Below are 24607 nucleotides of genomic sequence, written 5' to 3'. Positions count from 1 at the left end.
TGTCCACCTCACCATTAAATAGCACTTTTTCTTTTCGCCTCTCTGGATTCTTTTAGAGTGGCTACGATTTGCATGAGAAGTGGCTGAGAATGGGCCCCCTTCCCGTTTTCCTCCCTTTGTCCCACCGTTCTTTTATTCCAAATTCTTCTCACTAAAGCTCCCTCCTCGCTTTGTGCTGTGCATTATATAAGAGAGCTGCGTAACACCGGCCCATCAGTCAGCTAAGAAGGTCATGTTGTTATTATTATTTATCATTTCCGCGGCTACATAATTTCCCCTCCCTGTCCTGGAAGTACGTGAACACTGAAATCATTTTCACTTGAACAGATTTTATTGTTTCCGAGCCAAAGCACATGGAATTGTGATTCAGCTGTTGCACACACAGACCTCATTCTGGCTGCGGGTGTTGATAGAGAAGGGTGAAAAATGCTCTGTAGACATTATTAATGAGGCAGTGAAGCCACTGAAGCAGGCCTAAATGTATTTATCTGTCCTGCCAGGGAGGCCTGGCTTTAGCTGTGAGCTGTAGAGCTTTGGGTTATTTGGTGTCTCTCAAGAGACTGTGTCTATATTTACCTAGGTGCAGCTCTGCAACAGGCTTTTAACTTGAAAGTTAGGTAACAATTACCACGAAGCCGCTCCATGGCAACAAAAGATTATGGGCTTAACCTGCACCTATGCTGACAGGCACCGGTACAGATTGTGTACTGTTAGTGCAGCTGCAGTGCTCACAGTGTCCACAGGGGGCGTTCTGACCTTTGACACTGTCTGGACGCACAACAATCCTGTTAGAGCTGGCTGTCTGGTATGGCACAGCGTGATGTGAGCAATTGACAGAGACCCTCAAAGTTATTCTGCAGAACTTCTTCAGCTGAATAAGCAGAGTTAGCCAATGACACAGTTAGCATGTGTGTGTGTGTGTGTTGTGTGTGTGTGTGTGTGTGTGTGTGTGTGAGGAAAGCAAATTGACAAAAAAAGTGCACCAAAATAAAATTCACATGATCAGGAAAATAGTTTTTTAATGTTGACAGTCAGAAAGAACCGAAATAGCTTAAGTTAAAAGAAATCTCACATGACACACAAATCCGATCATTAAAAAACAGTAAATAACATTTAATATAATTTTTCACATTAATCAGTTCTTATTGTGTCTTCACATTCACCAGATCCACAGTTTTATGTCTATAGATCAAACAGCAACAATTATTTACAATTGCAGTTTGATCCTTATCTGTCCTATAAACCGTTGAAAATAGTTAATTATTTAATTCAGTGATTATTTACTTCAACCAAAGAAAGTCGAGCAACACACACGAACCATCATCAAGGATAAAATTCACTCAGTAATGGACTAAGGCTTTGGCGTGTTTTTAAAAAGACGGAAACAAAAGCATCAAGGAGTAACACAAAGATCTCCTCAACTTGCTTCACAGAAACATATCTCTTAATATGAACGTCAGGAAATGCGACCTGGTCCTTGTAAATGCAGGTCACAGCAGAGCGATCTTCTTCTCCCCTTTCACAATCCACCTTCATCCTGCAACGGGGACAGAAGTCACATGTTTAGTACGTGTTTTCTCTCAGATGACTGACAGAGCTGTAAATAAATGTGAGCATCGCGTTAATGTGTAGACAGTTTTCCATGTGTCTGCATTTCCTTTGATTCCTTGATTTAATCATCAACACGTGTACAAAATGCTGTTCGTTTACTTATTCTGCCCTTATTGTGCACGTGAGGAACCTGATCAGTCACCGTAATCTGTCATGTTTATTTTTTTAGAAAACCTTTTCGACAGATCTAATACGATGAAAAGGTAAAGTCTATAAAAGGGTGAAAAGCGCTCTTGTTTTTCTGTATGTTGGATTTAAGTTACACCAACAGCCGGTTTGGTCAGAATGGAGAACAGCTAGCCGTTCAAAGGTAACAAAATCCACCGACAAACACCTCTGAATCTCACTAACTGATGTGCTACAATCCCATAACAGCCAGTCTATTTCGTTTCCTTGCTCACACACTATCAACACAGGGTCAAAACTTTTTCCCTTTCCTGTTTTGAATCAGTGGCAGACTTGATATAAAATCCAGAGTAGCAACCAAAACAGCACTAAAGCTACAAAGCTGCTATGAGTCTAAGTCATACATGAAGCTACTAAGAATTAGCTGGCCCACTTCCAGCAACAGAACCAGAATCAGTACAAAACATGCTGGCTCACATTGGCGTGGCTGTGTTTGAGAAAATTGTTTAAAATTTTATTGCTTCCCCTTTTTATGACCTCTCAGGATCCTCTGTGTAGATTTCATGACCTGCAGGGACTCAGAAATCCTGTTCAAAACTCATTTCATTGTGTAATTTGAAAGAATTGCTCGTGTCCTCTTCTGCTCTCCCATCTCAGTTTACTTGGTTTTGTTTGTTTTTTTCCCCAGGATTTGTTCACCTACTTCTTTGCTGTCACGACAGTCTCCGCACAGGCAACCCAAGCAGCCATTGACCACCTGGAGGCCGCAGAGCACCATCTGCAGCACGCCCATGGCCAGCAGAATGGAGAACAGGACGATGTGCCACAACACGGCGTTTTTGGGGAAGACACAGATCGACCACAGGGTCTGGTTTACAAGGTAGCTGCCGTTACCCCTGCGAAGGAGAGCAACAGTAAGAGCATAAGCATTGTACAGGACACACATACAGCATTAATGAAAATAAGCTGTGATGACTGAGTTGGGGAAAAATGTGTCAGTGAGGACATAAATGGAAAAAACGAGGGGTGGAGAAAGAAAGCACATGGAAAATAGAAAGCAGAGGAAGTGAGAGAAAAGGTCTGGATGGAAATATCAAGAGTTCTGTAGGAGTAAATTTGCATTCACCCTTGCAACATGATTAATAGTGGAAAATTAAAGGAGTCGTTTGACATTTGGGGAAATGCACTTTTTCACTTTCTTGCCAAAGAGTTTGATACGACTCTCATAACTGGAAACACCTAACTATGGCTTGTTTGTTTAATCTGTAAAAAAGAAAATACAAAGTGTAAAATAACACATTATGAGGATTTTGTTAATTTGGACATAGCCACGTTAGCAGTGTGCTAAACTAGGCTAACCAGCTGCTAGCTATAGCTTTATTTTTACCATACATGAGAGTGTCATTGATCTTCTCATCGAACACTCAGCAAGAAAGCGAATAAATGCGTTAACCAAAACATTGAGCAATTTCTTTAATTTTCCACACATATGTATTTACTTTCTTCAATATTAACTTTACTTTGAAACTTAACTTTCAAGCCAGCATGGATGAAAAGTCAATTTACAATGAAATAAAACCGATAAAAAACACAAATTCTCAGTTAAAAAGCAGGAATGAGCAAATGTTTTTGCATTTTTGCTTGATAAATTACCGAATTGATCGAAATTGTTCTTGTCTTTCTGTCGATTATTGTTTTGGTGGCGTTGGGGAAAAAGTGGATAACTTCAGTTAATGTCTATTCACTGCATGCTTAGTAAAAAAGACAGTAAAAATGAGATCATCATAGCAGAGAAACACAGAGAAAGGCAGGAACAAAAAAGGGGAAACTGAGGTTTGCTGGAGGGAAGGACAAGCTGAGGTTGATATATTAACATCCCACCATGCATTGTGTCGTCCGACTTGGTTCCCTCCTTGTAAAGGGTGGTGCCCTTTAGACAGCTATCACCATGGACAGTAATAGCCGACACATTAACAATATGCTCATATTTATTAACCGATGTCCCAGTCACCTGACGGATTTCTATCAGCTGATTCACTTTTACCTGCCCGAGCTTGTAAAATGCGTCAGTGGCGCCAACCTCGTTCCCCAGAGATAAAATAATTATCAGACTGAATATTTCTCAACTGCCAATAACCACAATCTGTTGCTTAACATAACCTCCGATCTAGATAAAAAAAGACTTTAATTCAGTTATCAGTCGGCCCAAGGTTTTACATTATTGTTTTTCACATTTGAAAACTACATTTTGAAAGGACAAGAACAAGTAGCTGCTTAGTCTGAATTCCCAGACAGCTGATTCTCCAACTGAAGCTGCAGATGATACAAACAGAAAAGGCGGGTCCAGTCTGCCACCTGCTGGATTTTTAAGAATATTACATTTGTATGTTTCTATAATGGTGCGGTAAAACTCATCAGCTTCTCAAACAAAGATTGGGAAGTTACACACAGTCTGAGAGACCGCTGTATAGCTGATGAGAAGATGAGACAGAGAGATAACAGAGGAGAGCAGAAACGCAGCAGTATAGCTGAGAGAACAAGGAAGAACTGCAAAGGGAGATGTTTGAGAGTTTGTTGTCTGTTCAAGTCTGAAGAAAATATTTTCCACAGCGCTGTTAGCAGCAGGAGTTATTAAGTGACACTTAAATATATGATAGTGTGAGGAACACTCACGTGCCGAGGTCTTCGAAAGGGTATTCCCAGTTGCCATTACCCACTTCACACTTGGGTCCGATAGCCAGACCTGCTGAGGCCACACTGGTGCAGTAGATGGCTCCAACCAGGCCGAAAGCAGAGGAGAACACCGAGTTCAACATCTGGAGGAGAGACGGGAACACATTACATCATTATTTTACTTAGCCCTTGAACTGGAAGCTTTATCCAGTTCCTCCAGTTGCTCTTTTCCCATTGGTTCTTTTCAACCTGTCACTGTTTTATTTCTAATGTGGGCCCATGGATCCCTTTCAGGTTACTGGGCCACACAAATATCTTTGACTTGATGTGATCCTAGACAGAAAACACACTTGCAAACATCATTCTTGTTGAATAAGATACGAGTGGTGTCTTAATTAAAAATAATACAGTCATGAAAACAGTAGAATTACTGAATTAGCTACTTCTGCAAAACATATCGAGCAAAACAAGTTATTTTAAAAACGTGGAAGTACACCGAACCAACTAAGTAAATATAATGCTATAACAGTACGCTGTCCACATGGTGTATTGCTGACAAAATACACGTGATCCTAGTTTGTCCTTTGGTCCTTGATATGACATCTGCTTCGCCTTTTGCCTCTCACCACCCATCATTATCAGTCCCGCCTCAACAACCAGGTGTATATTAAAATCTTTCAAATGACTTTACTCACCTGGCAACGGTTGCCACAGCAACCTGTTCCGCAGCAACCCTTGCCCCCGGCCCTGATAGCTGAACAGCTCGGGCACAGCATCTGGAAAGATGCAAACAGAAAATGTTGCCTCACTTGTGAAAGAAAAGGATTTAGTTTGCATAAAGAGTTACTTTAAAGTATTTAAAATGTAGGTTTGATGTGCGTTTGTGCCTGCAAAAACATGCACACGTCTACCTGCACATTTGCATTTACATTTGTGTGTGTGCATATGTTCTCTTATCTCTTAAAGCAAATATTTGTGAATCCTGAATCGAGCATTCACTATCTGGTCCCAGCAGGCGGTGACATCCACGTAGATAGAGGTGGGAACAGAGAGAGGACAAATTGCCCTGTCACTGTTCCAAACTGTAATATCGCAGCGGTAAAGATGTGTCCTTCCACTTGGGTCAAAGGTCTCTATGATTCATTTATGGGATTTAATATGTCTGGATTATTTATTGTCCTTGTCAACCCTAAAAATGGCAAGATAGCGTGGGTGGAAACTCACACAATCAGGTCTTTGTGTGTGTTTGTCCCTGGTGATGAGGTGAACAACGTCAGACGACGGTTTTATTACTAACGTTTAGTGGTGTCGGAGTTTCCTTAAAGGTTCTCCTCGTGTTATCAGAAAAATGGACCAAAGTGAAACTATTCCAAGCAGACAATTTACTATTACATATCATATTATTTAATCATTATCACCCATACATTAAAGTGTAAGCAGCATTTTAATCTTATATTTGGCCAAGGTGGAGTTAATTTGATCTATTTTATATATGTTGGGTAGTTGAATCTGTAGCAGTTCATCATAGTTCATCCAATCATCTACAATATTAATGTAAAGTAATTAAATGAATGTAGCGGAGTAAAAAGTAAAGTATTTCTCTCTGAGTTGTAGTGGAATAGAAATATAAAGTTGAATAAAATGCAAATACTCAAGTAGAAAAGTGCCGTAGAATTGTACCTAAGTTAATGTAGTTTATTTTTATCTGCTTGTTTCAAAGTGAAATCTTACAAAATATACATATACCGCGTATACGTTCACTCATGTTCCCCGTAATTCAGCCTGAAATATTCTTTTGTGTTTAGATAATTAATGATCTTAATTTGAAATGAGGTTTTGGGAGTCATTAGTTTGCTTGACTGCTCAACGTGACTTTTAGATAATGACCCTCCGCTGACACAGGTACAATTCTAGAGGAATCTAAACCACGAAGAAAGGGCAGTAGTTAAATTAAGAATCGAAATCAGATGAAACCAAAAATAATCTAATAAAATATTCTGTTACACCACAGTTAATCCCTGAAAATAATAATACTCAGTAAAAGCTGCGGATGACATTTTACAGGTTTACACAAGGTTGAGTAAACAACTGAAAAAAACCCTATAAAAGGAACAATAAAACACCCAACCAGATCATAATCCATTACTTACAAAGAGGCCTCCTCCGATGAGCCCCCCCATGAGCCAGACCTGGAGTGAGATCTGATTATTTTCCAGACTGTTCCCGTCGGGGAAGAACAGCAGCAGGTTGGAGATCATGCAGATGAAGGCTGAAGGCAGCAGGACCAGGCCCACCAGGCGGGCGCACTTCCCTGTACAGCACATGGTTTTTTTTACCTAATATATTCTTATTCACTGCTCCTTCTTCTTGGCTACTGTCACGCCGAGGATCTCGCCTCCTTCTTAAAGTCAGAGGGAAGTCGATAAAAAAGTGGGCGAAACAACGAAAACGAAAGGAGGCGCCTCGGCGTGAGAAGCTCACTACTGACAGCTCACCCTCTCACTGTGAGAGTCAAACACAACCAGTGACAGTTACAGCAGGAAGGAGAGAGGGAACAAAGGCCAAGTATTGGTGTGGCCGCCTACAATCTGATTTCAGACCCTCGTATCTTCTCATTGGTCTCAGATAAAGAGGAAACTCCTCGAGGCAGAAAATAACTTTTTTTTTCTCTGATGTGAAGGTCAAAATTAGGAGTTTAGTTGTGATGGTTGAGGTTAGTGTAAGGGTTGGGGAATGCATTACATCAGTGAGTGTCCTCACAGAGATAGAAGTTCAAACACGAGGGGGTGAGGTGTGTCCAGGGGACTCTGTCGTGCAGGTGGATGCCCTTTGATACCTGCTGATGATGATATCAGTCTGTTTGATCTATTTATGGCCTTTGCAAACATAAGACAAGGCTTGGTCAACAGACGGTCGACGGTTTTAATGAGAGCTTTGTCTACCAACTAACTAAGCAGTTGAGTCTCGAGTGTAAATTATTGGGCTCATACGCTGCATCGGGTTCATGTAAAGAATTACAGATATGAGGAATGTGACAAAAACGCTGCCATCATTACATAATATGAATGTTATATATGTCCACTCCTTTGGAGAGTTTATCTGCACTCGAACCTATTACTGTTTAGTGTTGAACAGAACTGGGCAAAAATTCAATATTATCATTTATTGGCTGTCTTATCGTTATCATCCAAATTAATTAATCCAAACAAGCTTACAAAAAAATAACAGAACTCGTCTGCTTCTTCTGCTAGTGTGGAAATAAACATATCATACCCAAGTGTTGGAGGAAATGTTATTTTATTTTTATTTTTTTTCATTTTTTATTTTACCCCGAAGGCTGGATATCAACCAGGTAAAACACACAACTGCCCCACGACCCCAGATCCTCATGGACCTCAAAAGTCTCAGATACTAAACTAAAACAGATCAGGCCCTTAAGGTGGTACTTGCCAAAAACAAAAAGTAATACTTTAATATTTCAGTTTTGCTTACATGGGCGCGTCAATCAATTAACCCAATATTAACAGATTAGCTCATTCTCCAGCCGTGTGTATTCTCCTGTGTGCTTTGGGTATGGCAACAAGATGTGTGCACACTGCACACTGCAGATATTTTAAAACAGGGAGTCAGCTCCTATTTGCCAAACCCACTGACACTGATAATACGTTTATATAATATGCAATACATAATTAAAAGCCATCCACTTCTGATCACTGGCAGGTTTTAGTGTCTTACACCACAAAAACTTCGTTGAGGATTCTGAGGGCATGTCCGCAATTTTCTTTCTTTTTTTTTTTCTGAATAGCTGAAACACCTTAAAATGCATCCTTAGTTGAAAAGGCAAATTCAAAATGATCTGAATGTAAATAAAAATCCTGTTTCACTTTCTGTCTTTGGTGTACACTTTAAGCAAGGTGCGATGTGCCATTCCTCTGACAGGCTCGTCCTGTTTGATGCCAACTACAGTATCAAAACATCAGCTTGTAGAAATCCCCAGTTGTTCCTGTAAGCCTCTAGAAGTGCACAAGTGAAGTCATTTGAGGAAGCACTCGGGGAGAGGACGCTTATTCTGAGGCAATGGCAGGTAAGTGTGTTCTTGTGTAATTATTTGAAAAAGTGCAGGCGTTTCAGGTGGTCTGTGGAGTTCAGTCATTTCTTTTAAGAAATCTTTTGAGCAATATTAATGTATTGAGTACTTGAGTTAAATGAGCAGTGCACCATTTGCACATTTAATTTACAGAGTTGTGTCAAGCTGTTTGATTGTGGAGTAATACTTTTACCAACTTGTCCAGCCTGTAAGTGTCAGCAAAAAATGTCGCCTTCATTTTCACTTTTTGGATTACAAATGAAAACAAAATGAGAGAATGAACAAGGGCGTTTGGTTTGGTTGATATTGCATTTATAATAGTCATTATAAATCATCTTATACCTGCAATCTGATCAACGGGACAACCTAGATAGCATTGGGTGGGGTGATTGGTGTGTCTCTTCCCTCCCTTGCTGTTTAATAATTAATTTTTTATATGTGGAATCGTGAAGAAAATAAATGACAAACATAAGAAAACAACGATCTCCTAGCAATGTGAAGTCACACCATTTAACATGTTTGCTGCGTTTATTTTTGCACATTTGTGAATGTTCTCACTTTCAGTATTTGTATTTCAGCTTTAGTAACAGTAGAGGTGACTCATCTGTCTGCGTTAATAGTTTAGGCACCAGTTTATGATGAAAGTGTTCAATAAAACAACACGTCATCTTTCAGGACTCTCCCATTAGTCTGATGTGGTGTTACTGAAACTACATACTACTTCATAAAGTGCAGAGATAAGACAATAATTCCAGTTTATATGTTTGCTCTTTAGCCCCATCTACAGGCCAACCAGTGAGGATAACTCTGGGAGCCGTATGGAGGTTTCAACTTCAACCTCCATCACCCAGACCCCCAAGACTATCAGGTGAGTATGTACTATAATATACAATACAAGTGTATACCCAACAGAACTAATGCAGTCTAATACAACAGTCCTGAAATAAATCCTACCTTCAGTTTCAGCTTTATAGTCATTGTGGAGTTTGTAGTTTTTGGTATTACTGAGTTGTAATTGCATTATGCTGACTCACCATTAAATCACCACTTTAAATAGTTTAAAAAAACAACTAAATACTGTAACCTAATGAAGGAGGGGTTTATTGCAGGGCTGTTTTATTAGACTTCAGTAGTTTTAGCTGAGTGTACCTTAAAAAAACTGGCAACTTTTTGAAGTTTCAAGGTTGTAACATTTTCCAAACTTTACAAAAACACACAACGAATAAATAAATAAAAATATATATGAGATATGCCATAAAATAACATGCACTCAGAGCAGTTTATATTATATCCTTAGAAAAATTCATGTGTAATATTATATGAACAGTGGCGTAACATCCAATTTGAATCTGACGTTTTTTGGGGGATTTCTCACCCCTCTAGTTGCAGTCACAGCAGGATGGGTTGTCCTAACTCTGACACGAGTCATCTTTGGTCAGTATGCTCGTCCTTCATGATGATTGTCTCTGCCATGTTGTCACACTGCTCTCACCACCATCTATCCACAGGTGTTGTGTATTTCAAGGACTGCCCTCAGCATCCTAACATACCCAGCTACCTGTTGGGTTTGGCTCTGATACCTCTCTTAATGATACCATTTGTGACCCTCCCGTGTGAAAGCCACGCAGCTCAGCCACAGGAGCACCCCAAGGGTTGCAAAGCCTGTGTGCTGTGTTTAATAAGCCTGTTTATCTACACCTGGATCCTGGCAGGTAAGGACAAAATTCTGAAACACCTATAAATAAAAGAAAACCCCAAAAAACACTCTTTTTTTCCCTTACCTGCACCTACAGGTGATGTGTGGGTCTTTTCAATTTATCAGCCCAACTATGATCCCACTGCAGCTGATGGTCTTTACTGTAGTAAGACGCTGTACACATTTGCTTTCTGGAATGCAATGTGGGAGACCTTAGTGATTTGGGTCGAGCTGGCCAGACTCTGCAGAGGACTGCTGTGTTATGTTGTGGCAAGGCCTGTACCAACAAACAGAGACTTTTATGGGCATGTTTGAGGCACAGATGGAGCACAACTGTGATCTGTGAGGGAGGAAATGTTGAAGTTTATTCCTTTATGCACTTAGATTATGGAGCTCGGTTACTTTACCGTTTTGTATTTTCATTTATTGTATTGTAATTTGTGATGTGGATATATATGTATATGTGGTGTAATTAGTAATATACTATATATAGTATATATATATATATAATATATATATATATATATATAGTAATATATATTATGGGTTTTAGGAAATGGTACTCAAACAGGAACAAAGACTGTCATCATTGGGACTATTTTCATCTGTGGATTAATACACATTTGGTTCTCTAGTGATGGTGGATGTGGGATCAGGTCAAAATAAACTACGATGCCCCTTTTATTAATGTATTATTCTATGTAGATGTTGACTGTTTTGACCTCAGGGAGTTGTGCAAATCTGTAACAGGCTATTGATGTTTTATTATTATTCATATAAGTATTATTATTATTGTTATTATATTATTATTTGTCCTTTTATGTGTTTATTTTATGTAATATTTGATCGAAAATTTACTGTATTTTTTTTTTTAAGATGTGTAATACGTGTAATACAAATATTGTGTGAATAAACATTGATATTTACATTCGCATATGGTGTAATATTATCCAAACTCGCAGCCATGCACCGATGAGATGATGGATTATGACGAGTCATCCCGGTTAAAGTTTATTTATTTGAAAGTTGCTGTGGTCTTGTGAGCCCTCTTTTCTCGCGAAAAGTTTGGACAGAAGTCTGCAGCGATCTTATCAAGACAGTTACAGTCCCAAACTGGTCGATGACGCCGCTTTCCAACCAGCCAATGGCGTGGGAGTAAACAACGCGCGTGCAACTGTAATCATCCCCTGCTTAGTTTCGCTCTTGTTGTTTCAGCAAACCCGGTTTCCTGACGCAAAACCAAAGTAAAAAATTAACAGGGCTGTCATCCATTTGTCGGTCACATTACGGTGCAGCTGCAAAAGGTGACATAGCCCAAAAACTGGTCACCAAAAACTGCGAACTGCGTCTCCATTTGCAATGACAGGCAAGTCCACCTCTCTGTCAGACACTGCTCTCCGTCTCTAAACTTTTCTACATTGCAAACCTGTTTTACTACAGCTGACATATGATTTGCCTCATCATTAACGCTGACTAACCTTATTTATTAAATCCCGTGTGTTGTTGATGTTGTGCGCAGATAAGGTTAAAGAGCTCGTTTCAAGCTGCCTACAGGCCCGGGACATGGCATACTGCCCATACAGTCAGTTCCCTGTCGGTGCTGCCATACTAACAGCAGATGGCACTATAATCAAAGGTAATAACAGTAAACACATATTTCTAGACACAACACTGATGGGACAACACTGTATACATGTGCACAGAAGCTCTGCAATCAATTACAATAAATTCTACATTTTGAAAGTTCAGTTTGGATAACAGTGAGTTGGTGGGGTGTAGATTAAATTCTGACCTTTTTGGAGGTTACAGTTTGTGCTGTAATCATTCTGTCTCACTACACTGAATTTATGTTGTCACCTCTAAATATACTCTTCATCAAAAGTTGAAACAAGTAATTTAGGTAGATTAGTAAAGTTGGGCATTCTCCAGCCAGTGTTTATTAAGGATGCAGGTATTGTTTTGGATTCAGTTTGGGTGGTGGTGGCTGAATGGTCCTCCATGTTTCACTCTGCTGTTTGAATCCTGCTGCTATATGACCTCCACTGGGAGGCAGGTGGGGCTGAGCTACAGACTGTACTTTGACAACACAGGGTACAAGGGTTGGAATAACTACAAAGGGGCTGCAGGTAGAACAGTACTGCCCAATGTTCTCGGGACTCCATCTTCAAACATCCACACATATGTAATTGTTGACTCTGCTTCTTTCTCAGTAGTATTATAATCTTTTTCAAATTTATTAAACTTTAATTATATATAAAACTACATCTTATATTATCTTGTAATTATTATATTATGATATATTTTGATATAAATAATACACTGGCCATTCAACAGCATAATGAGTATTTTAACTTGCAATGGAGTATTTCTATATGATGTTCTTGCTACTTTATAAAGTAAGCAAGCGATATTTACACATTCAGAAAAATTACAAAGTTATTTGTTAAGAGGGAGAAGAAATATATATACAATATATTAAACCAGGAAAAATAAGTGTTCAGCCCACAAAATAAAAGTTATCAAATGAAGGAAAAGACAGTTTTAAAAGATGTGAATACTTCTTCTTCTTCCACAGTGAAATAGTCTAAATATTACCATGTTTTCAGGCTGCAATGTGGAGAACGCCTCCTACGGTCTGACAGTGTGCGCTGAGCGGACAGCCATCCAGAGAGCCGTGGTGGAAGGACACCGACAGTTCACGGCCATCGCTGTGACGTGGTGAGACTCAGTATAATGACACTGACGACACATTAAGAGCTTCACATGGCACATATTCTTATGAATTTATCCTCTCCTTTGTGTAGTGACATCAAAGACCGTTTTGTTGGGCCGTGTGGAGCATGTCGACAGGTTCTTATGGAGGTGAGACAACTCTTTTAAGACCAGTATAATGTAAATAAAGATTACTGTGTTTTATAAGCAAGTCAGACATTGATAATAACCTAGCCTAATAAAATGTTATGACTTCCTTATAGAGTGTCTGCCTTGGCTCAGTAAATTAAATTGTCGTTTCGAGACAAGGTATTCTGTATGAATATGATTTTCTTGTCTTCTTCTAGCTATCTTAATAAAACTTTATGAACTGAATTCAGTAATTTAAATAATAGTAACTCAATAACTATTTTTTTTTACCTTTGTTCTCTCTGTCTTATCTAAAATGATTGAAAATTAAAAACATGATTAAGGCAGCAAAACTAACTCTTAACTCCTTAGTCTTAAATTCAACTTGGTGAACCCTGCAGAGAGTCACTAATATAAATCCTGTCTTCAATGCTATCTGTACATTTCTCTCTTTCACCAGTTTGGATCAGACTGGACTGTGTACTTAACCAAGCCAGATGGATCTTACAAACAAACCAGCCTCAGTGAACTGTTACCTCTGGCTTTTTCCCCAGCACACCTGGCAAAGTAAAAATAAAGCCTCATGTGACATTGTATATAACACTGTAAAGTTGATATCGAACTTCACATAAGCAATAAAACTTTTTACCCCCCTTAACATGTGTCTAATTATCATTATCATTATTATTATTTTTGTTTTTTATATTATGATTATTTTTATTATTAAACAGAGACGAAAGACTTAAAACAACAAAACACGTATAAATTATGTGGCAAACTGTGATAGCACGTGATAAACGTGGGCGGGTCCCAAAGCTGTTTCCGGAAACATGGAGGCTGTACTGAGTGATGTGGTAGCTCCTGAAGACCTTTTAGTAAGTTTTCACTTTATTAAACCTCTTCCTTTCATCAAACATACACATTAAGCCAGAGAGAGACTCGCACCGAGGTCCTTATAGCAGCTGTCTAGTTGTTAAATGCTGAAACTTGAATGATATACGACGTGTCGAGGCGTACGTTGTCGCGTCACTTAGCTAGCTAATGCTAATGATCATGTTTATGATGACAAACTGGTCACGGTGTTTTTTTTTTATTGTTTTCGCTTATACAATAATACACGACAAAAGCTAAAAACACGTTGTAAGGGAAAACATATTTTAAATGTAGTGTCGGCAAACTACGATCTTTCGGTTTTACTTGCTTCCTGTACACATGATGTAAGTTAAATGACACAGTAATCCAACTCTGTGCTCGTTTCATGTTGGACGATGTTTGCTTTTGTTATGACAGAAATTTGAGAAGAAATACAACAGTGAGCTGGTGAAGGGAGCAGTCTCCAAAGAAACAAAGTTTGAATATGCTTGGTGTCTGATCAGGAGTAAATACTCGGAGGATATCAAGAAGGGAATTGCACTCTTGGAGGGTAAGTTAAAGCATTATTTGTTCTTATTATTATTATAGTATTATTATCGTTATTATTATCATTGTATCATTTTCACAACATATTTGAGAATTGAGGCTGATACTGATGTTTTTCGAAGTTTAAAAAATCAAATATATTGGAGGACAATTGTTCTTAATATAAACCTATAATATGATTTAACAACTTTGACAGATGTCGTTTAAATTGTGACAATTACAAGGACATTTTACAGCTGGAAAACAAACAAAATGGTGGGCAAATGTTTTAAGGTTACACTGTATAAATTACTTATTATTATACTAAACATATTTTTGGTATTTCTGTAGTTTTGTGACATATCAACCAACGAAAACTGCAATTCTGATATATTCTATGATAAATTGTGATAACATAGGCTGATTGAAAATGACTGGCTCTCTGACTACTACTGCTATTACATACTACTATTACTATATAAATAAAGCAATTGAATTTCAGACATGGTGTTATTAGGAAATTGTCAGACAAAGTGTATGGCAGAAATGTTTTGCCAAGTCAGGATTGCTGTAACATATTAGCCTGTGTGTTTACAGTTTTCATAGTTTGAATCAATATAATTTTTGTCTTGTAGAGCTTGTTCAAAAGGCATCGAAGGACGACTCCCGGGACTTCTTGTTTTACCTTGCAGTGGCCAACTACAGACTCAAAGTTAGTGTCATTCCTAGTTTCATGACAATTCATTGTTAAATATGTATAATTTTTATTAATTGAAACCATTTGTTGTCATGTGTATATTGAGCTTCACACATTTGTGTTAATTTGTAGACATTAGTTAACAAAAATTATTTTTTTTAAATGCAGCCCCCTTATATATTGATACACATCTTAGAGTACTTCCTTTTTCATCTCCTGTTCTTCCTCCAGGAATATGAAAAAGCCCTGAAGTACATCCGGACCCTTCTTAAGAATGAGCCAGGGAACAAGCAGGCTCTGGAGCTGGAGAAACTGATCGACAAGGCTTTAAAGAAAGGTAAAAGAGAGTAAAGCTCTCTCTGAATACGTCTCAATTGTAATTTGATATTAGAATTTGTGTTATTTGATCTTCTTGTGTGGTGAGTAAATCTACATCCTGACGTTCACCTACTGTCATCTAGACGGCTTGGTTGGCATGGCGATCGTTGGGGGAATCGGTCTCGGTGTGGCCGGCTTAGCGGGACTCATCGGCCTGGCTGTGTCAAAGGGAGCTGCCAAATCCTAACCTGGACATGAGACGACGTGTCTTTGTTTTGCTGGACTGATACACTGACCTTTCCCCTGCAGAGAAAATTAAAGCTTGTGTTAAAAGCTTGTTAAAGTTTTTTTGAAGGATGTAACATTTTGGTTTGAAGTTGAGTATTTACTGAAGCTTAATAAAGGGTTTAGATAAAGCCAGTGATTAACCTGTTTTCATATTATAACAGGGGTGAAAGTCACTATACATTTGACATTACTCTGTCCCACACTATAGCATTGCACTTTCATATTACTTATGTAAATAAATTAGAATAGATAAGGTGCAGCTCAACTCTATGTAATTTATTAGTTAGTGCGCACCTCAGCCTAAACCTCCTAAGTTGAAATTTACATTTTGTAAAAAAAAAAAAAAAAACTATCTTTGTCAAAGTGCAGTTGTGGTTCTGTGACTGTGTCAATGTCATTAGTTTGGACATAAAGAATTGTAAAGGAAAGTGTTACTGGTGCAGTAGGAAGTGTAGCCTGTAATGCCAAAAGGAACAGTGAGGTAACAGTGACTCTGCTACACTGCTGTTAGGAAACTGTAAGTCCAGCTGCTGCTGCTGTGAGGCCAGAGAACAGATGCATTGCTTTTATTTTGGACAAGAGGTTTCTTTTCATTTGTTCTGAATACAACTTAAAGATAAGGATGGCAGTGCATTTAAATTAATACATTTTGTCATGTAATTTGCATTTGCAAACATATATCTGTGCTGCATTTAATGACTTGTGTTTTCCATCTTGTTAAATAAACAATGATTTCAAACTGATAGAAGATCTCAGGAAATTATTGTTGAGCTGTGAAAGCAATGGCAGCTACCCCAGTATAGAACCAGACACACGCTGTTTGTTTTGTATCTAAGATAATAATTTGTAACTACTTATATTCTTCAAATACATGTAGCGCAGTGAAAATGTATTTTTTCCCCTCTGGGATTTCATAGAGTAGAAGTACAAAGTGGCATGAAAAGAAAACACTCAAGTACAAGTAACACAGATTAGTACTTCGTTACCGATCAAGAGTTATCTTTATCAATTAAAATGATAGCGTGTCGATTGTGGGTTCTGTCTTTGTTTCTTGTCTCGTGAGGACCAGCCCACTTTTTCACAAAATACACTGTGATATGAATGATATTTATGTCCTGTGATAAAACACAGGGTGCAGCGGTAAACTGCATCATGTACTTTTAAAGCGTAATAAACTGCTTGTGAGCACAGGACATGATGTTGGGTAATTTCACATATAGTGAATGCTCTATCGACATTTGATATAAGTTGAACACAAGGCTTCCTATAAACTAAATATTGATGTAGGAAGAAGGAGCTAAACGGGTACAAAATTATATCATCTGCATAAAAAGGATATTATAAGTTTGTCTTGTGTTTTTAACTGTTGAGAAAGAGCAGGAAACAAATTTTCCTGTTGTGTAAACCTGCACCTGATCCGTGTATCAGAGTCACTTTCCTAAGATTCTTTTATCGATGAAGCAAAGTTCAATATACAATCCCATTCTTATCACTATCATTTATTGACTCTATTAAACGTACAGTGAAAGTTTGGTGGAAACTGTGGAAGAGAAGACATTATGAACATAATCGAAGCGTTCGGGTCTTTAGCAGGAAGACCGAGCCGCACACGTTTGAACCAAAACGTGCTTGGCCTAGTTCACTCGCCGCCAATCATCCTCACATCTTGACCTCACGGTAGATTTAAGTCGCCGGCGCCGTTTTTACGACAGGAAGACTTATTGAGGTTATCGGTTGTGTGCGGTGTTATCAGCCTAGTGGGCTGTTACTCATTAAGCCACCTGACGGGACCGAAACTCCACAGGGACATATCAGTGAAAACAATCATCTTCTTTGGTGTGAAAGAGGCGTTCGAGTGGGGTGAACGCAAAGAGGAAACCAGACATGAGGGTGGGTAGAAGTCCCCGGAAAAAAATGGATCCAAAATCTAAAGGGAGGAGCAGCGTATAAACTTTAACTAATGTCAGAATTGTCTTCAGTTCAAAACACACTTAAATATCAATGATTCATCAAAGCCAGTGTAATTCAGATCAGCTCCAGTGAGTTTCAGTTACAAGGGCCAATGTTCAGTGACTCTCCGCTTGTTCTAACACATGGCTGAAGGATATTAATGTGTAATCACCATGAAGAAAGAGAATACATCAGGAGACATGGTGCGTTGGTTAAGTTTCACCCTGTAACATACATGTCATCAGACAGTAATTTAAAGTTATTGTATAATCCAATAGAACAACAGTTCATTGTCTGTCACCATACAGTATATTACTGCAGGTAGTGACACTTTTACATGAAGTTAATGTGCACATAAGATTTGATCACGGCTTTAACTACTTCCTGTCCTCCTATCGAACTTATCGCAGTTTGGATTTTATTTGCAGAGCATCTGGGCTTGAAGACATAGACAGGAAAACACTTTGCAATGTTTGTTCACTTGTTCTGGATTTTAGGATAGGAGGAAGGTAGGAAGGTGGGAAAAGCAACATTCGGTGGCCTTTGAGAGCGCAAATAAAAAACATCTTTTAAAGGGTTGAATATACTGGATGTGTGTGACACTCGTTATCCTATGACCCCATGGAATCAGGTTTAAAATGGAGCCAAACCTTAGTATTGCACTGAACATATACAATTGTTCGACCTGATGATGGCGCTGGGGCAGCTGAGGCTCGGAGGTAGAGCAGGTCGTCCGATAATTAGAAGGTCGGTGGTTCAATCCCCAGCTCCTCCAGTCTGTTCCATCAGTGTATGAATGTGTGTATGTGTAGTAAAGTACTGTAAAGCACCTTGAGTACAGTCCATTTACATATAAGTGCAGTCCATTTAAATGTGAGGGGAAGACCACAGTTTTTAGGATTAATCCTCTGGGGACCGTTAATGTCTGAACCAAATTTTGAGTCAATCCATCCAATAGATATTAAAGCTAAAAAGTGTGATGATATGATGTGTCGTGTAGTGTGTACTGATTTTTGTTTTGTGCTTTTATTTCCTTTTTAAAACAGATATTGCAGACAAAATGTCAAATTCTAGATTACATTTTAAATGTTTTCTTACAACAATCTTCAACACACACTTTCCACACCATGTGTATTTCATAAGTTGCACTGTAGTTGCAGAATAATAAAATCAATGTTTCTGCTTTAAGAACTGACAGTTTTTAATAAAGGTCTGGACCCCTGATTGGATCTAAATTAACCAAGTCCCCATCCCTTAAAACAGCATCTTCAATTTAAATTTTTAACAGTAATTGCTCATCTTCCTTTTGTAAATAAACCAGCACACACACACACACACATACACACACACACATCTTATTAATTGTGTCTGTCTCTTAAGTGCAGTCTCCCGTGTTGTCTCTCCTCATCACGTGCTCATCCCACCTCCTTTTAATTCGTTTTTTTCCTGGAAAGCACATAAAAAAGTTACAGGCTTCTTTCCAGGTATCACTTTTTCTTTTTTTTTAAAATCACATAAAGTTTTGTTTTGACAGACAAAGCCAACATGACATTTGCATCTAACTACACAAACTCACAAGCAACCAGCGCTCGGCCAAGTGGGCTGTAAAAATGAGCTCTGCAAACAGCTCAGCCATAAAATGAGACATTTATGGTGAGACAAAACCTGGTTTTCAGAACATCTCCGATGGAGGTGCGACAGATGAGGCAGGACAGTTAGTTTAATAATAACTGAGATTTGAATTTCTGCCTTTGTTTTAATAAACAGATGGAAAAAAGGAAGGTTAAATCATTTTTATCACACATTCTATGAGTATTTGCGAACAGGATTGACTTTCTCTGCAACAGCAGAAATAAGACTGAAGTCTCAGAAGCCTGTTGGATGTATTTCAATGAAATGTATTTCTCTGAGAATAGAATCATTTAGAAGATGGACTTTGAGGTTTCAAGAAAAAAATCCAACAACAAATAGTTTTAAAAAAGTAAGAAGAAAAACGGAAACTTGTTTCAAACAGAAACAAGAACATGTGAAACCACTCACTTGTTAATATCACAAATTAATATATTTTAATCTTTAGAAGAAACACAAAATTTACTGAATCAAAAATCACCCTGTGTACTTTCTGTTGTGCCTTTGAAAAACACACATCTAACTACATTTTAAATCCTTTTTGCAACAAGATAAGAAGTGTGTGAATGAGATAAAGCCTTTTGGTAATACTTCATGTGCTCCTCTTTGTTCTTTTCCATGATGACATTCACTGTAATCTCTTTATTTCATCATTGATCATTGCACAGCATCAGCAGACTCTTATTACCTTATTAGCATGTTTCCTCATGTATCTCTCTGTTCAGGGAAAACACACCAAAATATACAACAGAAGAAGAATGGATCACTATTGTATTGAGTATTTGCTGTCGCCTCTTTTCTCAATGTTAACTATCGATTATAATAGTTGATTAAATCCTACAACTATTGCTGTGTCATTGCCATTGATTTTAAGTTATCAGTCTTTCTTTTGCAAACACTTGCCCCTCTCACTTCCTTACAGGAACTGATGAACAGCTCGGTTCAGGTTTGTTTATTGTTGCTGAACCGTGTGTCTATTTCTGGAAGCTCATTCTTGACCTTTACACAAATGAGTTTGCTGGTCGTCCAATCCCCTCGTCTCCACACACTCGGCGGCTTTTGTTTGAAATGCAGGTTGAGACTTAGCTCGCTATTATCAGTGTGGTGAACTCGGTGTGCTCACAGTGCCCTGGGTTTGGCAACACTGACCCAGCTGTTATCAGGAGGATTATTAATGAAGACACACAAACACGGAAGCAGGAGAGAGACCGAGTAACTTCAGACCTTATTTGTCTGTTTCTCTGACTTTTGTCCTTTAAATCAAACCAGTTAGCAGGTGACATCTCTTCAAATGTTATAAAATGCTGGGCGTGACGCTGAGTTATTGTGACCTTGTGTCTTCTGGCCTTGAGACATTCAAACCAAAACAATAAAACTCACAATTTGCGGTTGATTATATAAAAAAAAAAAAAAAAAGTAGGTACTATGTTTAATGCCACTTCAGTGTGTAACTTTGCATATAAATCAAAACAAATATCGACATTTCTCAGAAAGCACACAAAACTTTTCATAAACTGATAATAACATTTGATTTTTTAAAATCTGCTCATAAACCAGATCAAATGTGACAAACAAAAAAACAAATAAAAACAAAATTTGGTTGAATATGTCTTATAAACATTCCTGAAAGCGTCAACAGTCTAGTGTCATTAAGAGCGACAGATGACCATTGGACCCTGAGTGAACTGATAAACACCTGCTCAGTTTCAGGGGTGTAAAATGCAAAAGAAAAAAGAAAAAAAAAAGTGTGAGAGGAGAGGGGGGAGGAGAGAAAGCAAGTCATTTAATGATTATATATATCTGCTGAGCTGAACACATCTCACAGTGGCAGAACAGACACCACACTCTCTCTCTCTCTCTCGCTCACACACACACACATACACACACACACACACACACACACACACTCAACGAAATTAGAGGTTCTGACTTTTATAACAAGTTGTGTTGAATCATAAGATTTGAGATCTGGATATACTTCTGTTCGACTGCGGCACCAAGGAGGGGGAGGAATGGATCCGATTGTGGAAGTAGTGGCCTTAGTTATGGGGTTCATCGGATGGGTGATGGTGGGGGTCACCCTGCCCAACCGTTACTGGAGGACCTCCACCGTCGACGGGAACGTCATCACCACCTCCACCATTTATGAAAACTTGTGGATGTCATGTGCGACGGATTCGACCGGGGTTCATAACTGCAGAGAGTTCCCTTCACTGCTCGCTTTGAGTGGTATGTTGACAGGAAGGAGGAAAAAAATGGAATAAATCATTTTTATTGTTCAATTTAACATTTTTTTTTTAAAGTGATGATCCACAAAACATCAATCATAGATCATTTTAACTTGGGAAAAAAATGAAAACATTAGAGAAAAAAACTCTTGAGAAGCATCTGTTAAAGATTTTTTTAAAAAAGATGATGAATTCAGTGGCTGCTTGTTTATTTCCAAACCATCTCCAGGTTACATCCAGGCTTCTCGTGCCTTGATGATCACTTCCATAGTGTTGGGCACCTTTGGACTGGTGGCGGCCATGATAGGACTACAGTGTTCGAAGGCAGGAGGGGAGAACTATGTCCTGAAAGGGAGGATTGCTGGCACCGCTGGAGTCTTTTTCATGCTTCAAGGTAACAAAAAGATGCACCCAAAAATGATAATACACTACCTTGTAAATACAGTGGATAAAGGAAGTTCAATCCTCCATAGATTTCCCCTTGGTTTGCTTCTTTCAGACTTGTGTAAACGTATCTGGCAACTTCCTCAATGGTTTCTCAATGATTAAAGAATATTTGTTCTCTACTCTTTTTTCTATGAAAAGGTGTGTGCACAATGATCGCAGTGTCCTGGTACGCCTTCAACATCACTCAGGAATTCTTCGACCCTTTCTACCCCGGGATAAGGTAAGACAGAGGAAGGTGGAGAAGAGGGGATGGGATGACTTTTAAGGCCTAAAGTGAAGCTGCTGCCGAGTGTCGGCTGACTGCACTCCGCTGTGTGTCGCAGGTATGAAATTGGAGAAGGGCTTTACATCGGCTGGTGCTCCGCTGTGCTCGCCATCGCAGGAGGAGCCTGTCTCACCTGCTCCTGCAAATTTGGCACAGAGGAAAAATAGTAAGTTCAGTTTAAACAGTTTGATCCCTCTTTGTCTCTGTCTGCCAAATAATAAGACAACATGGCGTCACTTTTGTACGGAGCTGAGAAGAATCTGCCAAACATTTTGTTTTAAATTGATTTTTGTTGTTGTTTTTTTGTTGCCAGTTGATAATTCAATCTGACAATTAACAGATGTTTTTTATTAATTGCAATTATCTGTAACTTAACGCATTGCTTTCTAACCACTTGCAAGGCTCTCTAGCTCCTCCATACACAACAGGTAAAAAGTGACAGTCTCTTTTGAATGTAGTGGAGTGGAAAAAAAAATTGCCTAAATTAATTGTGACATGTGCCAAATCTAATATAATTTACAAGCATGTGGTGAATTCCTGTGATGAATGTTTTCCTGTTGAGGAGAAACTGAGAGAACCTTGAAAACTTTTCATCCATCCAAACACACTGTGTTTATGACAATGATAAAATTGTAATAAAGTTCGATACCAAAAGGGTTGGGTGATTAGAATATAAATCAGAGGCATGTGAGGGATTAGTCATGACTTCATTAACCAATTAGTTACCTGGTTACCTGTGTCGTGCCATTTTAAACAGCTGTACCAGTCACAGACGTCCATGATTATAAATAAAATACAGGGACCTGGTGGTGGAAGGGTTTGGAGTTTGGTCTGAGAGGCAGCGTTTGGGTCAGAAACGAAGCCCCAAGTGTCAGGAAGGTTAAAGCCACATATTTAAGATTTGAAAATGTCTCTGTTTGGCGCCCCCCAGTGGTCTGATAAAAGAGATGCTGCTGCAAATACACAGTGCTGAGACAAATAGGCTGAACACAACATCTAGACTGCACCAATTTTCACAGGAAGTCAACATTAGATAAACTTGCTTAAAACAGAACATAAACTTCTTGTAATTTTATTGTGAAATACGCCGTTTTCTAGGATGACACTAGGAAAAGCACAAGTGTAAATAACACAGTTAATGATGTTTCAATGCCATTTAGCAGCTTCATTATTAGGGTCTTGGTATTGTGCATGCTGACTCTGGGACACTTGAATGTAAATGAGCCATTGTGTTAGGTGACACCTGTGCTTTTGCTCCTACGACAAGTCAAAATGTCTGCTGTGAAAAAGCCTGATCACATGCTTTCAAGATGGTTGATTTGTGGACAAACCAAATGGACAAATTGGTTTAACCAACCTTTTTTTCTTTTCTTTTTTCAGCCCTTTGGCTTATCAAACCAGGGGGACGGTTTACTCTGGACCTGCTCCGACCAGAAGCGTGGCTGCCAGCACTTACGGCCGAAATGCGTATGTTTGAGCAGGACATGAAAACAGAACTATGATGCTCAAATCCCTTTCAGATATCCAGGGATAAACTTTTTCATCACCTCAGTTTTTTGTTGATGCAACCTAACACGTCCTAGTGCTCAGTTTTCACACCTCAGATTATGTTTTTTTTTTTTTGTCCATGACTGCGTGTCCATCAAGTGATGGAAGTCACACAGCACCACTGAACTGTATATAACCACATTATCAATTGTGTTTTTTGAAAAATAATAATAATAAAAAATGATAGCATTGAAATGAAATGATAGCATTGAGGTTATAAGAGTTGTACAAAGCTGAGCTACTTATCACTGTTTCAATGCACAACCATGCTATATGCGTGCAGTGATTTTATTTATATTATATATATTGGTGAGATGACGTTAGCACAAATACATTTACACACAGTCACTTATTTTGAAGGAAATTCTGTAATTTGATGATCTGCATACACACTTTTAGACACTAGTAAGGGGAAGGTCAAAATTGGAATAATCCAGATGTTTGTGTTTGTTGTTTTGTACAGTTTTATAGATAGTACCTGTGTAAGAGGGTGGAGGAGAAAGTTATCTTTGTTTTGATGGTATTTTGTTTGTTTGTTTGTTTGTTTTTTATGATTGCACACAATAAAATGTGTTATTCTAAACATTTCCATTTTACCTTTTATTTTTAAAGGTGTTTTTTTAACAATACCATCAATAATATTGTCAGATAAACAATCTTAATGCTGCAATATTTGCAGCTTTACTACTTTTGTGTGCATGTGTGCAGGTAACACCTCTTCAATTCAGACAACTCACACAATGAACACTAATCATTAAAAAACATCCTGTGTTTAAAATGTGATTATCGATATCAGTATTGATAT

General features: G+C 38.5%; 5 protein-coding genes across 5 annotated transcripts; 4 read left to right on the top strand and 1 right to left on the bottom strand.

Annotated features, from left to right (window-relative positions):
* Positions 1-1002: 1002 nt before the first annotated feature.
* On the bottom strand, positions 1003-6924 carry tm4sf5 (transmembrane 4 L six family member 5). The gene is made up of 5 exons (XM_056369994.1): positions 6561-6924; positions 5106-5186; positions 4411-4553; positions 2441-2633; positions 1003-1537 (listed from the first exon to the last, which is right to left on the bottom strand). Exons 1-5 carry the CDS (start codon positions 6732-6734, stop codon positions 1520-1522), a joined length of 609 nt encoding a protein of 202 aa, XP_056225969.1. The 5' UTR covers positions 6735-6924; the 3' UTR covers positions 1003-1519.
* Positions 6925-7283: 359 nt separating this feature from the next.
* LOC130164974 (transmembrane protein 272-like) lies at positions 7284-11209 on the top strand. The gene is made up of 5 exons (XM_056369995.1): positions 7284-8494; positions 9273-9365; positions 9881-9931; positions 10006-10209; positions 10291-11209. Exons 1-5 carry the CDS (start codon positions 8488-8490, stop codon positions 10506-10508), a joined length of 573 nt encoding a protein of 190 aa, XP_056225970.1. The 5' UTR covers positions 7284-8487; the 3' UTR covers positions 10509-11209.
* Positions 11210-11371: 162 nt separating this feature from the next.
* On the top strand, positions 11372-13692 carry zgc:103586. Its single transcript, XM_056369996.1, has 5 exons — positions 11372-11559; positions 11713-11829; positions 12800-12911; positions 12998-13055; positions 13495-13692. Exons 1-5 carry the CDS (start codon positions 11553-11555, stop codon positions 13603-13605), a joined length of 405 nt encoding a protein of 134 aa, XP_056225971.1. The 5' UTR covers positions 11372-11552; the 3' UTR covers positions 13606-13692.
* Positions 13693-13769: 77 nt separating this feature from the next.
* fis1 (fission, mitochondrial 1) lies at positions 13770-16483 on the top strand. The gene is made up of 5 exons (XM_056369237.1): positions 13770-13909; positions 14325-14457; positions 15068-15144; positions 15361-15466; positions 15591-16483. Exons 1-5 carry the CDS (start codon positions 13865-13867, stop codon positions 15692-15694), a joined length of 465 nt encoding a protein of 154 aa, XP_056225212.1. The 5' UTR covers positions 13770-13864; the 3' UTR covers positions 15695-16483.
* Positions 16484-20872: 4389 nt separating this feature from the next.
* On the top strand, positions 20873-24386 carry cldn15a (claudin 15a). The gene is made up of 5 exons (XM_056369472.1): positions 20873-21543; positions 21772-21936; positions 22128-22209; positions 22313-22420; positions 23635-24386. Exons 1-5 carry the CDS (start codon positions 21327-21329, stop codon positions 23729-23731), a joined length of 669 nt encoding a protein of 222 aa, XP_056225447.1. The 5' UTR covers positions 20873-21326; the 3' UTR covers positions 23732-24386.
* Positions 24387-24607: the final 221 nt, after the last annotated feature.

This window comes from Seriola aureovittata, chromosome 23 (genome assembly GCF_021018895.1).
Source record: "Seriola aureovittata isolate HTS-2021-v1 ecotype China chromosome 23, ASM2101889v1, whole genome shotgun sequence".
In the NCBI taxonomy this organism is placed as follows: domain Eukaryota; kingdom Metazoa; phylum Chordata; class Actinopteri; order Carangiformes; family Carangidae; genus Seriola; species Seriola aureovittata.
The sequence above is the reverse complement of the archived record's forward strand: the minus strand, read 5'-3'. Positions and strand labels throughout refer to the sequence as shown.

Excerpts from the sequence above, each read along its gene's own strand:
- fis1 (XM_056369237.1), top strand. The coding sequence starts at position 13,865 with ATGGAGGCTGTACTGAGTGATGTGGTAGCTCCTGAAGACCTTTTA. Across the intron at positions 13,910-14,324 it reads TAGCTCCTGAAGACCTTTTA|AAATTTGAGAAGAAATACAA; the intron begins GTAAGTTTTCAC and ends TTGTTATGACAG. Across the intron at positions 15,145-15,360 it reads TGGCCAACTACAGACTCAAA|GAATATGAAAAAGCCCTGAA; the intron begins GTTAGTGTCATT and ends TTCTTCCTCCAG.
- cldn15a (XM_056369472.1), top strand. The coding sequence starts at position 21,327 with ATGGATCCGATTGTGGAAGTAGTGGCCTTAGTTATGGGGTTCATCGGA. Across the intron at positions 21,544-21,771 it reads TTCACTGCTCGCTTTGAGTG|GTTACATCCAGGCTTCTCGT; the intron begins GTATGTTGACAG and ends AACCATCTCCAG. Across the intron at positions 22,421-23,634 it reads TTTGGCACAGAGGAAAAATA|CCCTTTGGCTTATCAAACCA; the intron begins GTAAGTTCAGTT and ends TTCTTTTTTCAG.
- zgc:103586 (XM_056369996.1), top strand. Across the intron at positions 12,912-12,997 it reads ACGGCCATCGCTGTGACGTG|TGACATCAAAGACCGTTTTG; the intron begins GTGAGACTCAGT and ends TCCTTTGTGTAG. Across the intron at positions 13,056-13,494 it reads GTCGACAGGTTCTTATGGAG|TTTGGATCAGACTGGACTGT; the intron begins GTGAGACAACTC and ends CTCTTTCACCAG.
- tm4sf5 (XM_056369994.1), bottom strand. The coding sequence starts at position 6,734 with ATGTGCTGTACAGGGAAGTGCGCCCGCCTGGTGGGCCTGGTCCTGCTG. Across the intron at positions 4,554-5,105 it reads GCTGTGGCAACCGTTGCCAG|ATGTTGAACTCGGTGTTCTC; the intron begins GTGAGTAAAGTC and ends TCTCTCCTCCAG. Across the intron at positions 2,634-4,410 it reads CCTTTCGAAGACCTCGGCAC|GGGTAACGGCAGCTACCTTG; the intron begins GTGAGTGTTCCT and ends TCTCCTTCGCAG.
- LOC130164974 (XM_056369995.1), top strand. Across the intron at positions 9,366-9,880 it reads CAGACCCCCAAGACTATCAG|TTGCAGTCACAGCAGGATGG; the intron begins GTGAGTATGTAC and ends TCACCCCTCTAG. Across the intron at positions 9,932-10,005 it reads TCTGACACGAGTCATCTTTG|GTGTTGTGTATTTCAAGGAC; the intron begins GTCAGTATGCTC and ends ATCTATCCACAG.